Here is a 16109-nt window from a genome sequence, read left to right on the forward strand (position 1 = left end):
AGAAAGGGAAGAGAGAATAAATAATCCGTTTTGGGGGACCCGCCTGGCCATCAAACCCAGGCCCTCGGCCTCTCCGTCTCACTCCTCCTCATCTGCTCATCACGCAGCTGCACCCCGCTGCCCACCACCTCGTCGTTCTCCTCCTAGCTGTCCTGCAAGATCGTCTGGGGGGGGGGGGGGGCGGGGGGGGGGGGGGGGGGTATCCATGTCCACACTTGCCAGAGGAGCAGTCCAGCCCTCCCTCACTGGAGGAGCTGGAACGGTGGCAGGCTTCTCGGGTGGCGATGTATCTTGGTCCACCCAGCCTCGAGGAGGTCCAAGTGGACACTCCTCCATCTTCTGCTGCAGCTCCTTCTCTGCCACCTGCTGCAGCAGCCCTGACCCCATCTCCTGCAGCTCCGGACCCTGTCCCTGCAGCTCTGCTCCCCGTTCCTCCAGCTGCAGCCCCAGCTCTGGCCCCATCTCCACCGCCTGCAGTCTCGTCTCTGGTCCCCGTTTCTCCAGCTACAGCCCTGTCTCTGGTCCCCGTTCCTCCAGCTGCAGTCCCAGCTCTGGCCCCATCTCCACGGGCTGCAGTCCCGTCTCTGGTCCCTGGCTCTCCAGCTTCAGTCCCGTCTCTGGTCCCTGGCTCTCCAGCTGCAGTCCCGTCTCTGGTCCCTGGTTCCCCAGCTGCAGTCCCGTCTCTGGTCCCTGTTCCTGGTTCTCTAGATTTAGTCCTGGTCCCTGACTCACCTGCTGCAGCTCTGGTCTCTGGTTCTCCTGCTGCAGCAGCCCTGACCTCATCTCCTTCAGCTGCAGCTCCGGACCCTGTCCCTGCAGCTCTGATCCCCACTTCTGCAAATATTTCCAACTCTCCAGCTGCAAATCTGGTTCTCGACTCTCCTGCTACAGTCTTGGTTCCAGTTCCTGACTCTTCAGCTGCAGCCCTGACTCCTGGATCTACAGCTGCAGTCCAGTCTCCTGACTCTCCTATTTCAGTTCTCGTTCCTGCTCCGCCCAAGATCTTTGTTCCTGGTCTGCCCGAGATCCTTGTTCCTGGCTCGTCAACTGAGGTCTTCGCTCCTGGATTGACCGCAGAAGATCCCGGCTTGCCTGAGGTCTTCGTTCCCGGCCCACCTGAGATCCTTGCTCCCGTCTTGACCGCAGAAGATCCCGGCCCACCTGAGGCCCCCAGCTCATCTGAGGTCCTCACTCCTGACTCTTCGGCTGAGGTTCTCGCTCCTGGCTCTTCTGCTGCGATCCACTCTACCGCAGAAGATCCTGGCTCGTCTCCGGAGGTCCTCGCTCCTGGCTCATCTCCGGAGGTCCTCGCCCCTGGCTCGTCTCCGGAGGTCCTTGTTCCTGGCTCGTCTCCGGAGGTCCTCGCTCCTGAGTCTACCGCAGAAGATTTTTGGTCTGCAGAGAGCTCTGGGTCCTTGCCTTGCGGCGCACATGGTCAGTCTTTCGACGTCTTCGCCCCTGGCTCGCCCTCCAAGGTCTTCGCCCGTGGTCCGTCGGCTGAGGTATTCATCTGCCCGAGTTCAGGAGGGCTCAGAGGCACATCACTGCTGCCCACAGGTGGATGGTTTCCTAGCCGCCCACCAGAACTCTGACCTGGGGATGGATGGTTGCCAGGTCGCCCTCCTGATCTCCTGCCTTATCAAGTACGGTCACCTGGTCGCCCTCCTGAGTACTGGTCCTGCCCTGGATGGCCTCCTGACTGCCCACCTTGACTCTGGGATGGGGTCCGGGGTCTTTGTGTTTGGTGTTTCCCAGGGTTTATTCCTGCCAGTTTTTTGTTCTTTTTGTCCTGTGTCTACTCGTCCTGCTCTGTCCTCTTTTGTCCCGCCTCCCACCCAAGCTGGATGTAGCATATCCTTGGGATGTCAGGAGCCATCCCTTGAGTGTGTGTGTGTGTGTGTGTGTGTGTGTGGGGGGGGTGGTACTGTAGGGTTTCTGGGTTTTTGTCCCATCTCTGTCTGTTCATGTTTCCTGATTCAGCTCTCTGTGTTTTCCCTCCTTGTGTTCAGCCCCTGTCTCACCCGTGTCTCGTTAATCACCTCAGGTGTCTGTCATTGTCCTAATCAGCGTGTTTATATATTCAGCTCTCTTCTGTCTTGTCTTTGTCTCCGGATTGTCCTTCTATGGTGTTGTGTTCAGCCTTCCGTTCCGTCCATCCGATTAATCTGTGAGTAGCTGCCCTGTCAGCGTTTTGATTTTGTTTTGTTAAAATAAATACTTTTGATCTTTTCGTCGAGCCTCCTGTCATCCTCCTGCACGTGGGTTCAAACGCACTTGACAGCCGAACATGACACTCAGGATTACGAGACCGTGGCACTGACCACTTAGCTACCACAGCCCATTGGGTGAGGTAGTAGTTACATCTCATCAACAACCCATCGTCTTATCACACAATATACAAATTTTTGCATTTTCTGTTGACCTCAGCTTTGTCCGTTAACAAAATATTTTCTGAACCATTGAATAGAATTTATTGACACAGAAACGACAGCTACTTATCTTTAGCCAACACTAAAACAGCTATAAGTTTGATGTTGTAGTAGCTGAGCCTCATCCTAAAGACAAACCGAGTATTAACACGTCTTCTGAGATCAAAAACTATCACAAGATCATGCAAAATTGCATTTACCAAAACAGCTACAACTCCAACATTCCTCAGCTGAAGATGCCTTAAAGGTCTGACATGAAAGATGTCAGGCAGTCCTTCAAGGAATGATATGTCTTCAACATAATACTGGATTCAGTTTTAGGAGATTTTAATGCTGTTTTATTTATTTTATTTTTGTGTAGATTTACAGTCATCCAGGACATGGAAAATCTAAAAACAAAGATTTTTATTAAGTAAATGGAGATATTTGGTGTAAAATAATTATTTTTATTGCCATCACATCAATGATTTAACAATAAATAAATGGACAACAGCAGAGGAACAGAGAGGTTCATAGCATCATAGAGTCAACATGTCATCTGAAGGTTTTAGTTAGAAAAAGCTGCCTGGCAGCATGTTGACCTTATCAGGTCTGAGCAGGGAACACAGCGGTCTTAAACTTCCAGCTGAAGACCTGATTCAAAGGTCTGCTTGGAGCACTGGTGTTGTTAGATTTCTGTCATTTTCATGGATCACAGACTCTCTGAAACTCACTTGGCTCTGATTCAGATTGTTTCTTTTATGATGTGGTCCTCATTTCACAGCATCAGTGCTGGATTGTAGGAAACTTTAGGTCAGGGCCAGAGTTACTGTTTGGGATACGTTTCTAGCCACAGTCACATTCTACACAGATGCCACTCATCATTCACAGCTGCCACTCATCATTAATCACCCACCTGTTGATCTGGAAGACTACTCTGCAGACTATTTCTGCTCCTGCCAGATGTTCTTCTGATGCAGGAACATTATCATACCTTATGGTAGATAATGGACAGCCGTTAAACCTGTTTCCACACAGTTTGACTAACCGTTGTGATTGTCTCCAGTGACTTCCAAGTCTTCTTCCAGTCTTTGCCCTGGTATCGTCTTGTTCCTACAATGACCAAACATCAATCTGGATTAAAAAAACACCGAGCACCTCCAACCTGATCTTCTCTCCAACGCCATTCACCTTCTCTGGACCATTTTTACCTCCATGGAAACCTTGGACCTCACTCTCTTACTCCTCTTCGGCTCCATCTACAACATAAACATTTGTTAAAAAAAAAAAAGCAACAAAATCCATGCCCAATAATCCAGGTATACAATTCAACAATTATCAGTCTGGTCATCTTGACAGTTTATTTATTTTTTTTTTTTTTTGTGCTGAAACGTTTCACCTTCCATCTAGAAGGCTTCATCAGTCAAGGAAACGCACAACACAAAACTGATTCTTCCCCCAACAGTTTACGCCAAACTGTCCAGATGACCTGACTGAAAATTGTTGGATTGTATACCTGGATTATTGAGCATGGACTTAGTTGGTTTTGAACCAGTTTGTCATGATTGTCGATGAGGGAGAGGGCTGGCACTGGAGGAGGGGCCATGCCAAAGAGACCATCTTAGCACCAACATAACTGGTTTGTTCCACTTTGGAGTAAGCAGATGGGGGGGGGGGGGGGATCAGTTTTGTGTTTTACCTATGAAGCCTTCTGGATGGAAGGTGAAATGTTTCAGGACAAAAAAAAGAAAAAGAAGAAAATGTCTAGATGACCTGAAAGCCTGTAAATATCTTCACCTGTACATAAAAACACCTTTTGTACACTTGACTCTGCCTCTTCCTCAGTCTGCTAACTTGGGGTTAACAAGAACTAAAAACATATTGTACTGACAGCCAACAGCTCAGAGTCTGGACATTTGCTTGTTACTGTAGTTATGAAAAAAAAAAAAAAAAAAAAAAATATATATATATATATATATATATATATATATATATGGCGTTGTGGATTTATCACAGAATTTTATGGTCATATGACGTCAAATAAAGGTGGTAAGTAAGTTAATCCCACGACTTGTAGCCATTTTTATTATGCTAAGTGTTAGCAAACAATAGTGCTCGGTGTATATCTGGATGGTCAAAGGAAAAGTTTACAAGACAGTGGTGAGACCATCTGTGTTGTATGATCTGGAGACAGAGACATGGCCAAAAAGACAGGAGAAAGAACTGGAAGTGGCAGAAATGAAGATGTTGAGATTCTCCTTAGGAGTGACAAGGATGGATTAGATTAAGAATGAGATCATGAGAAGTACAGCACAGGTTGAACAACTGGGAGATAAATGGTAAATGGTAAATGGACTGTACTTATTTAGTGCCTTTCTATCTTATTTCAAGATACTCAAAGCGCTTTACACTACAATCTGTGTCCTCATGTACCCATTCATACAGCAGCATGCGTACTAGATCTCTACAAAGCTAATTGAACAAATCATTCTAAAGAGACTAAGTGCTTTAGATCACATTCATACACTGATGGGACACACATCAGAGTCTATGAGGGGTTCAGTGTCTTGCCCAGGGACACTTCGACATGTGACTGATGGTGGATTCGAACCCCAACTCTCGCATTGAAGGACGACTGCTCTAACCCAGTTGTAGGGTCAAGAGATAAACATGTAGCATTAACACAGTATGAACAACTTTCAGGAATTGTTTCTATAAGAACATGATAAATATTTTACGTGAACAGTAAGATCACGCTGCCCACGAGGTAATGTAACTCCGGGTGAACTAACCTCAGACAAACATAAAACAACATAGCTGTAATGTGGAGATAGTGAAACTCATGGCATTACCTGAAGCATTTAGTGAGGCATTTATTTCTTATCGACCAACATTAAGGTAAAATCTAAGCTGCTAATAACTTAAAATAGTTACTGCATCGGATGTTTTCATGCTGCAGACCAGCGCAGGGCAAAAACTCACATTGAAATTTAGTTTGTAAGAGTACATTTTACATTACACAACCACAGTGGATGTTTGTTTTAGTTCATATCTTATATCTTATTATTGTTTTTCTTTTACATTTTACTGTGGGATGTAACTGGGACCCTGAGTATACAATCTCGTTCCACCACATGTACCACATGTGGTGCGAATGACAATAAAGAAACTCTGACTCTATTAAATTTCTTCGTCTTTCGGCTTTTCTCTTTTCAGGAGTTTCCACAGCGAATCCTCCTCCTCCATCTCACTCTGTCCTCACTCCAACTACCTCCATGTCCTCTCTAACTGCATCCATATACTTTGTATATCCTCGGTCTTTTTTCTGGTAGCTGCATTTCTCCTTCTCCTTCATCCTTCTACTAATATACCTACTGTCCCTCCTCTGGACATGTTCAAACCATCTCAGTCTGGTCTCTCTAACTTTATCTGTGGCTGAGTGGTAAGGTTATACTAGACCTAGCCCACTACTTGAGTTTTAATTAGGTATTTTAAGCTACTAATAAACATGATGGATGATGATCATATTGCTTTATGCTAGGCCATTGATAAGGAGTGATTATTATTATTGTTTCATATTGGATAGTGAGGCAGCACGGTGGCGCAACTGGTAGAGCTGCTGCCTCTCAGCGAGCAGGTCCTTGGATCAAACCCTGGTCCGGGGGCCTTTCTGGGTGGAGTTTGCATGTTCTCTCTGTGCATGCGTGGGTTTCTCCGGGTGCTCCGGTTTCTTCCCACAGTCCAAAAACATGCATGTTAGGCTGATTGGTAACTCTAAATTGTCCCTAGGTGTGAGTGAGAGAGTGAATGGTTGTTTGTCTCTATGTGGCCCTGTGATGGACTTGCGACCCGTCCAGGGTGTACCCTGCCCCTCGCACAGTGATTGCTGGACATGGGCACCGGCGACCCCCGTGACCCCAAAAAAATGCAACAAGCGGGTAAAGATAATGGATGGATGGATTGGATAGTGATTTTTACCCCCCTAAAACTTAACTTAGGCTACACTGTGTTTCTTAGACTGTGAGTAGGATGCGTGAGAGAAGTGGAGCATGTTCTATTCACACAAGGAGAGCTGTTGGTCAGGCAGGTCTTTTTGTGCAATTAACTCCAAAATAGTTATTGAATCAAGTGTTATTTGGGTAGGTAAAACTAGATGTTAAAAAAACCCATTTCACAAACATTTCTAAATTTAAACTTCCAAACGTGACCAAATCTCCTGACACGTTGACCTCGTTAGGAAGCATTCCAAAAAGTGTCAACGATCCAAATGACACCCAACATGTGATCTTACAGCCTTATTATTATGATTGTTGTAACAGCTTAAAAGTCTAGGTATCTCAACCCACAACCAGAACCAAAGAAGTCTTTTGAATGAGAGGTGAGACATCTTCAAGAATTGAATTGTCATTTATTGAACCTCTGAGGACCGTCATGTCCTGGATGCAGTGATATTCGGTGAGCTTTGTGACAGGTGAGGCACTGACTGTCTGGAATCGATGTTCACATATATGAACCCAAAATAGAAGGTTATATTTCAATATAAATTGTTTTAAAATAATTAGAAAATGTTTGACATTTCATTGTGCAGAGATTTTCTTCAACTCATTGAGTCTTTCACATTTGTCTTATGGAGCTACTGTCTGGTCACAGACTCAACAAACTACACTTAAACCATTGGAAAGTCTCTACAATCGAGTTTTGAAGTTTTATACCCAAAGCCAATCAGATTTTATCACTGAAATATTTTAGTTAAGTTTGGTATTGTAGAATTTTCCAATTTTATAAATTACAGTTTTTAAAAAAATGATCTTCAGATGCTTAAATGGACTTGCACCTAGACCATTAAGCAAGTGTATACAAAAACTGCAGGGATACAGCAGACCTACCAGAGCGGCATTAAATGAGGACTGTAAGGTTCCTTTTCATAGAACCACTTTTGCCCAAAGTGCTCTCCCTTCCCTTTTTCCATTAATAACAATACAGCACGGTTCGACTTGACTCAGCATGGTTCCAAGGTGTAAGAATTAGAGCTTTAACAGACTACTCGCGTAATCGACAGGTCGATTCCTAGGACATCTATTGAGTTTTTAAATTTCACATCGAGTATTCGCAGTGACGTCATTGCGTCACGTGTCATGTGATCGCACCGGGCTACTAGTAGAAGCTAACAAATGGATTCCTCCCAGCAGACCGACTGAGCGGAGCAGGCCCAGTCTTGGCAAACAGGTAGAAATGCATCAGTAGTATGGAAATATTTCACTAAAGAAGAATCTTCCGTTTCAACTACCGTAAAGAAACAGAAAATTAATCAACTTCCTCCGTAGGGGGCGGTGTTGCATGCACTGTTGCAGGTCACAGAATATGGTGTAACACCAGGTCCAATCGACCGAACCAGAACCAGCTTCCTCTGACCTTGTTTCACAAACTAAGTGCAAAAATATTCATCTCTAAACCTATAAAAAAACCTATAAAAATATTAATCTCTAAAACTAAACCTAATGCGCACCACAGCTGGCGGTGGTGCGGGGTGGTCGTCCGCCCCACTGTTTTTAGTTTCGTTTTTGACGTGCTGCACGTTTCTTCACTTTTGAAGCTTAATAATAATAACTAATAGTTTTGGTTTTCCTGTGACTTATTTGCAGTATGATAAATGGTAGGAGCATAATATAGGAGCGTTACGACGGCCCTGTTGTAAATTCAATAAATGCTTGGCGGCGTTCGACGTCTGCAGGGGGCGATCAAAAATCCTACGAAACTCATGCAGAAATAGTTCATAGGTTGCCGAGGGATTTTCATGGCTCAGGAGAAATGAGTGAGCCCACCGGAGAGCGTTACCCTTGAGCTGACTTACGAAAAAGGTGATCTTGGCCACGTCCGAGGAGAACTGAGAGGGAGCCCCCTCGAAGGCGAGTCTGCAATGCAGCAAGAAGCCGCCACATTGGTCAGGGTCTCCGGTGAAGAACTCAGAAGATTTAATGAATATTTGTTGAACAGGAAGAATGGAACCAGGAGCCACGGGGGCTGGCGGAATGACTGGAGCTGAGGAGGAAGAAGCTTGCAGTTGACGTTTAATGGAATAAATCATACCTCCGAGCTCCTGAAGGTTGGACTGAACTGTGGTTTGGTGAGTCAGCACCTGATGTAAAACTTTATCCAACCCGTCAATCCGTTCCTCCAGGGAACCGGGGGTTGTCTGCTCGCTCTTGGTCTCATTCTGGGTCTTTTGTGGCTGGAGCATTTCTGTTAGGATTGCGCGAGGAACCCAGATGGTATGAGACCCAGAACGAGGCAGACACAGGGGAAGTACAAAAGAACAGTGTTTATTATTTACAGTGAGAATTAATCCACACGCTGCTTCTCAGCAACTCCTGGAAAGAGGGACGACAGGTTAATGTTGGTCCAGAGGGGAAGACCTGAGTGGTTTGTTTGAAGAGCGTTTTTGTCCTTACAGTCCAAATCCGAAGGAGGGGAGCTGGTCCTTCAGTCCAAGGAGTGAGCAGCGGAGGGAATGCCAACGAGGGTCCAAGGGAAAGAGGAAGGCTGGCAACTGGAGGCAAAAATGGCACGAGGAATACCTGACAGGCCGAGGGATCCAGATCAGGTCACGAGGAGATCCAAAAACATGAGGAACCAGGAAACTGGAAAAGAGAACACAGGTGAACAAATTCTTTTCACCTAGACATATCTAGCTCAACAGTACTATACTATGAGAGGTGATATGCTCCAGCGATGAGTCACACTGGGCTGTAGCCTTTTGTAGATGGAGAGGCTCATCAGGCTGATGACCGCCAGGTGTTGTTAATCAGCGGCCATCAGCAAGGCAGGCTGCAGGCAGTGGGACCCTTACACCTTGCACATAAACAGCAACATACTAATGACATCATATTACATTTAAGCATGTGGAGGCCAAACCAGGCGGTGAGTAGCCCATGGACATTGCCAGAAAGTTTCATAGTCTTAAGAGATGGCACAATGTCTATCAGCTCAGCTCTGATATAGGTCCACAGATGTTCTTGGGAAGGGGGGGGGGGGGGGGTAAGGAAGGAAGGGGTGGAGCAGAGCAGTGCTTCTTGTTCACATAATCTCCAGGAAAAAATTGAGATAGTTGGTCTATTCAAGGCCAAGCGGGAAGCCACATTCAGATAATATTTGTTTTGGGACAGGCCGACTATGCTTGATTTTTTATCTGCCTTCATAGTTCTGCTGGTACATCTCAATGGCAACTCCAAACAGACAAATTTTGTGGTCACTCTGTCGGGATGTGCTTGTAACCTTCTCCAAGATCAAATCCTTTATGCCTGTGAATTCCAGGAGCTGCAAGTGACCTGCAATTCTCAGAAATCGCGTCCAGTTTATGGCTTAGCTCACAAAGCATCTGGGTCTGAGTGCTCAAAGCGCAGCACATTCCTTCACACAAGGCGGGCAGCCTCACAATTGCCAGAACCGCTGCAGAAGTCTTCCGAATTTGTCGATATTAGATACCTGCCCACTCCAAAATGCAGAAATCCTGTCATCATGAATCCAGTTATGTATGCATCTTCTACATCCTCAATGGACAATACAGACAGACACACCATCTCCCACTGCCCCCAGGAATCCAGAGTGTATCCAGCTGCAAGTGTCCCTTAAGGGCATAGGGGCTCTCCTTCTCCCTGTCTTCTCATCAAGAAAATGTTATCAATTACGTTGAGAAACCAGCTGACCAGATCCATAATTTACAATTTGGAAGATACGCAAAGAAAAGCTCTGCAAAAGATTCAATGTGCTGTTCAGTTCCAGCACATAATAATAGTTGTTTTAAAATCTACATTCACTATTCAAATCCCACAGTGATGGGAACACCTGAGTCCTGCTTATTTGAAAATGGTTTTCAGAGTATTTTTGTGTAGACAGGGGCGGCTGTGGCTGAGTGGTTAGAGCAGTCGTCCTCCAATGCAAGTGTTGGGTGTTCGAATCCACCAGCAGTCACATGCCCAAGTGTCCCTGGGCAAGACACTGAACCCCTCATTGCCTCCGATGTGTGTCGCATCAGTGTATGAATGTGAAAAAGCATTGATTAGTCTCTTTAGAATGATTTGTTCAATTAGCTTTGTAGAGATCTAGTAGAGTGCTGTATGAATTGGTAAATGAAGACACAGATTGTAGTGGAAAGCACTTTGAGTATCTTGGTCAGATAGAAATGTGCTATATAAGTACAATCCATTTACCATTTACTCAAGGGTGTCCTTTTCTTCTTCTTGCATTTATATTTTGTATCCAGCATGTATGCATACATACAGGTACTATATGCATGTGCATACTCCACACCTTGTTTCTTGTTGAACATGTATTTTTGTGACAGTGTTAAGAGCGCCACACACTGGCCTTGCATGGGCACAAAACTGGTGTTGTGTCTACGAGGATATATTTTAAAATTATCAAATAAAAAGAATGTTTTGGAAGACAGCATTTCTGTGTGGGCAAAGTCTAACATGCACATCCTGCTGCTGTTCTTTTTCAGACATACAGTAAGCACACAACTAGATCTGTAAGTTATTGTCAACATGTAAGCACTGCAAATTGTATTGAATCAGGCAATAAAAATTACTTTCACTCTGTTACAGATTTTTAAGTGTTTGGGAGCTAGTTCCATTAAAAATCACTGCTGCAAAAAAAAATGGAAGAAGGAAGATTATTTTTGTGCAGATCAAAAAGGATTATTGTAGTAGGAGTAATTCTGTACAGAGTCCAGAACTTGAACTGTTTTTTAATCAAAGAGTGTTGAAAAAAAGACTAAAAAAATGTGTACTGACTTTCTGTCAGCGTCCTGAGGGCACAGACCAGTAGGTGTTTTCTCAGATTTTGTAGCTGCACACAACATGTGTTAATAATTGCAGTACAAGAGGTTTACCAGGCCTTATGACCAGCATTGCTCTTTTGCTGTCTGTGAACCTGCATGTATCATCTGCTTTATTAAAAAGACAAAGTGAGAGACAAAGAAACACTTGGCCATACAAGAGCGGAGCAGATCTAATTTGCAGCTCATGTGGAAGAGCAAAACGTGAATGAATGAAGCGAAAGGACACAGTCTGGACTCTTCATGAAACCTGCTTTATTCTCCAGAAGATATTTTCATTTAAAATGTAAAATAAAATAAAAAATAAACCTTGGTTCAATGAATGTGTTTACTTTTTAGCCTGACAGGTGACAGGTTGCCTGTGGGTTTATAGGGCAGGGTTTCATATTCTAATAAGCAGGTATGTGTTAAGGTGGCGCGGGGAACCCAGATGTTATGAGACCCAGAACGAGGCAGACACAGGGGAAGTACAAAAGAACAGTGTTTATAATGTACAGTGATAAATTAAAGTCCACACGCTGCTTCTCAGCGGCTCCTGGAAAGAGGGACGACAGGTTAATGTTTGTCCAACGGGGAAGACCAGAATGGTTTGTTTAAAGAGCGTCTTGTCCTTACAGTCCAAACCCGAAGGAGGTGAGCTGGTCCTTCAGTCCAGGGAGCGAGCAGCAGAGGGAAATCCAACAAGAGTCCAAGGGGGAACAAGGAAGGCTGGCAACTGGAGGCAAAGAGGCACGAGGGATACCTGACAGGCCGAGGGATCCAGGTCAGGCCACGAGGAGAATCCAAAAACACGAAGGAACCAGGAAACTGGAAAAAAGAGCAAAAGGTGATCAAATTCTTTTCACCTAGACATTTCTAGCCCAACAGTACTATACCATGAGAGGTGATATGCTCCAGCGTTGAATCACACCGGACTGCAGCCTTAAGTAGATGGAGAGGCTCATCAGGCTGATGGCCGCCAGGTGTTGGTAATCAGCGGCCATCAGCAAGGCAGGCTGCAGGCAGTGGGACCCTTACAGTATGATTCTTCATTTAGACTACTTCAATCAAACCTTGTTAGAATGTGAGAAATAATTTGCTTTAACTGTAAGTAATGTTCATGTGTTAAGTTATTTGTTTGTGTTCAAAAGTGTTTATGCTGATTTAGAACTAAAGATTTGTGGGTACGGGCAAAATTAACTTAAGATGCCTGTCATAATTGTGTATATTGTTATATTTTTGTTTTGTTAAAGATGTTTGGAGAGAGGTGTTCTCCTGAAATGTGTGGAGTTGCTGCACCTTCACAACTGTGCACTATTTCCCCTTAATGGCACTGGGAGTTATTTTATGACTGAACTGGAGCAGTGAACTTCCATGGTGAATTAAAAGCTACAATCTCAACCATTTACCATTAACCAAGATTTTTCCTTCAACATATTTACTTACCTGTGTTTCTCTTCAGTCCTCTGGTGAGCACCTGTGAGTCCAAGTGAAATTGTCTCCCCCGTGAAACTCTCTCCTTCCAAGTTTGGTTCTTCATTCTCTGCTCTGGATCAGACTACAGACTTCACCTCTGGTGTATGTCTCATGGTTTCTGTTAGAAAACAAAAATATTTCATCTCAGCACTGCTTCACTCCTCACTGCCTTCCACCCTCTGACATAACTCATTACTGCATTAATATTTACCTCTCTCCAAATCCTGAAAAACAAATCTCCATCCCAGAAACCTTCAAACACTCTCCAAGTAAGATTCACATCATACTTACCATTGTTGTTATTTGGATAAGCAGCTGGATCCACTAACTCTGCTCCTTCCTCTCCAGAGACAAACTCAGTTCCTACTTTGGTTCTCTCGAAACAAGTGTTTGACAAATCACAGAAAACAGTGGTGAGTAATACTTGATATCCAAATGGTGAAATATAAAACATAAACCTGATTGTACCCAAACAATCTCAACACTGCCCAACAGCATGTGATCTCACTGCACATCAACAAGTCACCTCACTGCACATGAACATGTCAAACTGACTGCACATCTGCATATCACAAAACTGCACAGCGACAACTCTGTACTACAGGACTGCTTTGCACACACAGACTGACAGGTCTTCAGAGAGGCTGCTGAAAATGAGGGAGAACTGGATCTGGATTAGTGCACATCTGCTGTACTCAGATACATCAGCAAGTGTGTTGATGCCACTACCACCATACTGTGAAATTTTACCTGAACCAGAAAGCTTGGATGAACGCAGAAGTCTGTACCCTGCTGAAAGCCAGGGATACTGCCTTCATGTCTGGTGACTCACGGGAACTGTGGAGACAAGGAACAAGGAAAGAGACAAGGAAAAAGCTAGCTGCTGGTAATAAGAAAGCCAAAGCAACATATGCACGGAAGATCCAGGGACATTTCTCCTCACAATACTCAAGGAGCATGTGGAGGGGCATTAAGTGCATAACAGACTATAAAAGCAAGGATCCACAATGCCCTAGGGACCTATCACTGCCTGATGCTCTTAACAGGTTCTATGCCTGCTTTGAAGACTCAAATAGACCACCCAGCACCAGACTCACCTCACTACCAGAAGAGAAGTTCCTCAGCATGAACTCAGCAGAAGTAAGGAGAATCTTCATGAGGATTAATCCTCACAAATCAATTGGCCCAGACAACATCCTGGAGAAGGTGCTGAAAGACTGTGCCAATCAGGTCTGTGAGGTACTAGCAGATATCTTTAACTCTTCCTTCACCCTGGCAACTGTTCCCACCTGCCTGAAGATTGCCACCATCATCCCAGTTCCTAAGAGCTCTGCAGTGACTGGACTGAATGACTACCGGCCAGTAGCCCTCACTCCGATAGTCGCTAAATGTTTTGAAAGACTGGTCATGACCCACATCAAAGCAACCATGGACATCAGTGAGGACCCACACCAGTACGCATACCTCAAGAATCGATCAACAGAGAAAGCCATCTCCTCTGTGGTCCACACTGCTCTCACCTATCTGGAGCAGGATTTCTACGTCCATATGCTCTTTGTGGACTTCGCATCTGTCTTCAACACTGTAGGGGTTTTGGGGTTTGTCTTGCCTTTGTTTGTTTCCTCATGTTTACAGTCAGCCCTCCCTCCGTGTGTTTAGCCCTTGTCGCGCCTGTATCTAATGTTAATCACTGCATGTGTATGTAGTTGTCCCAATCAGTGTTGTGTATATATTCACTTCCCTTGTGTCTTGTCTTTGTCTCTGGATTGGCCTTCCATGGTGTCGTGTTCTGCCTTTTGTCCTGTCTGCCATGATCTGCTTGTGTCCTGTTTATCTGTGAGTATGCTGCCCTGTCAGCATTTTGAGTTTTGGTTTTGTGAGAATAAATATTTTTATGTTTCCTCGAGCCTCCTGTCGTCCTCCTGCAATTGAGTTCAACACTCCTGACGGCAGAACGTGACAGAATCTGGAGACCAATTTTGAACCCAGCAAGATGATGATCACTTTGTTGGAGTTTTTGGCCCGTGAGGCAGAGAAGACCGCTCAGCATGACAGAGAAAGGGAGGAGAGAATAAAGAATCTGTTTTGAGGAACCCACCTGGCCATTAAACAAGGGGCCTCAGTCTCTCCGTCTCACTCCTCCTCATCTCGCCCCGCTGCTGCACCCTGCTGCCCACCTCCTCCTCATCCACCTCCTGGTTGTCCTGAACAAGCATCAGAAAGAGTGGGGTGAATCGTTGGTCCTCCCCAAGTCCAGTGCAAAAGGGGGACAGTTTTGCGAGCAGAGGGAAGACCCAGCTCTCAGGTAATGAAGGAACAGCACAGAATTTCGCTGGGGAGGGAGGTACACATATCCGCCAGAGGATCAGCCCAGCTCTTGCTCGCTGAAGGAGCGAGGGGGAAATTTGCTGGGAGAAGAGGTATTCATGCTCCCACTTGCCTGAGGAGCAGCCCTGCCTTCCCTCACCAGAGGAGCTGGAATGGTGTAGGGCTTCTCTGGTGGCAATATATCGAGATCCGCTTCTGCCCTGCCACGAGGAGACCCAGGTGGATGCTCCTCACTCCAGTCCTCCAGAGGGGTTCATGGCTCCATCTCCTGCGGCAGCCCCAGTCCCATCACCTGTTATAGTTTCAGCCCCATCACCTGCTGCAGCTCTGGCCCCATCATCTGCTGCAGCTCTGGACCCATCACCTGCTGCAGATCTGGTCCCCAGCTCTGCAACTGCAGCTCTGGCTCTTACACCTGCTGCAGCCCTGACTCCATCTCTTACTGCAGGTCTGACCCTTGGTTCCCCAGCTGCAGCCCCGGTCCCTGGTTCTCCTACTATAGTCCCGGTCCCTGGTCCACCTGCTGCAGCCCTGGCTCCACCACCAGCTGCAGCCATGGCTCTGTTTCCTCCTGCTGCAGCCCTGCCCTTGGGTTCTCCAGCTGCAGCCCCATCTCTGGTCCCTGTTCCTGGCTCTTTAGCTACAGCCCTGGTCCCTGGTCCACCTGCTGCAGCCCTGACTCTGCCACCACCTGCTGCAGATCTGGTCCCCGGCTCTTCTCCTGAGACCCCCATCTCATCTGAGGTCTTCTCTCCTGGCTCTTCTGCTGAGATCCACTTTACCGCAGAAGATCCTGGCTCTTCGGCTGAGGTCCTCTCACCCAGCTCTTCTGCTGAGATCCACTCTACCGCAGAAGATCCTTGCTCTTCGACTGAGGTCCTCGCTCCCGGCTCTTCTGCTGAGGTCCTCTCTCCCAGCTCTTCTGCTGAGATCCACTCTGCCGCAGAAGATCCTGGCTCTTTGGCTGAGGTTCTCTCTCCTGTCTTTTCGGCTGAGGTCCTCTCTCCCAGCTCTTTGGCTGAGGTCCTCTCTCCCGGCTCTTCGGCTGAGGTCCTCTCTCCTGGCTTTTTGGCTGAGGTCCT

At 46.0% G+C, this 16109-nt stretch overlaps 1 protein-coding gene across 1 annotated transcript in view; it reads left to right on the forward strand.

Moving 5' to 3' along the window:
- The first annotated feature begins 284 nt into the window (after positions 1 to 284).
- The window catches only part of LOC119408305 (proline-rich protein 36-like), a 54981-nt gene continuing 39156 nt past the window's right edge, over positions 285 to 16109 (forward strand). Inside the window, exons 1-3 of the mRNA XM_037675103.1 lie at positions 285 to 1502; positions 1558 to 1669; positions 15476 to 16090. Coding sequence (XP_037531031.1) covers positions 285 to 1502; positions 1558 to 1669; positions 15476 to 16090 — 1945 coding nt within the window. The remainder of the gene's footprint in view (positions 1503 to 1557; positions 1670 to 15475; positions 16091 to 16109) is intronic.

Source organism: Nematolebias whitei, chromosome 4, assembly GCF_014905685.2.
Source record: "Nematolebias whitei isolate Nwh7 chromosome 4, NemWhi1, whole genome shotgun sequence".
Taxonomy (NCBI): domain Eukaryota; kingdom Metazoa; phylum Chordata; class Actinopteri; order Cyprinodontiformes; family Rivulidae; genus Nematolebias; species Nematolebias whitei.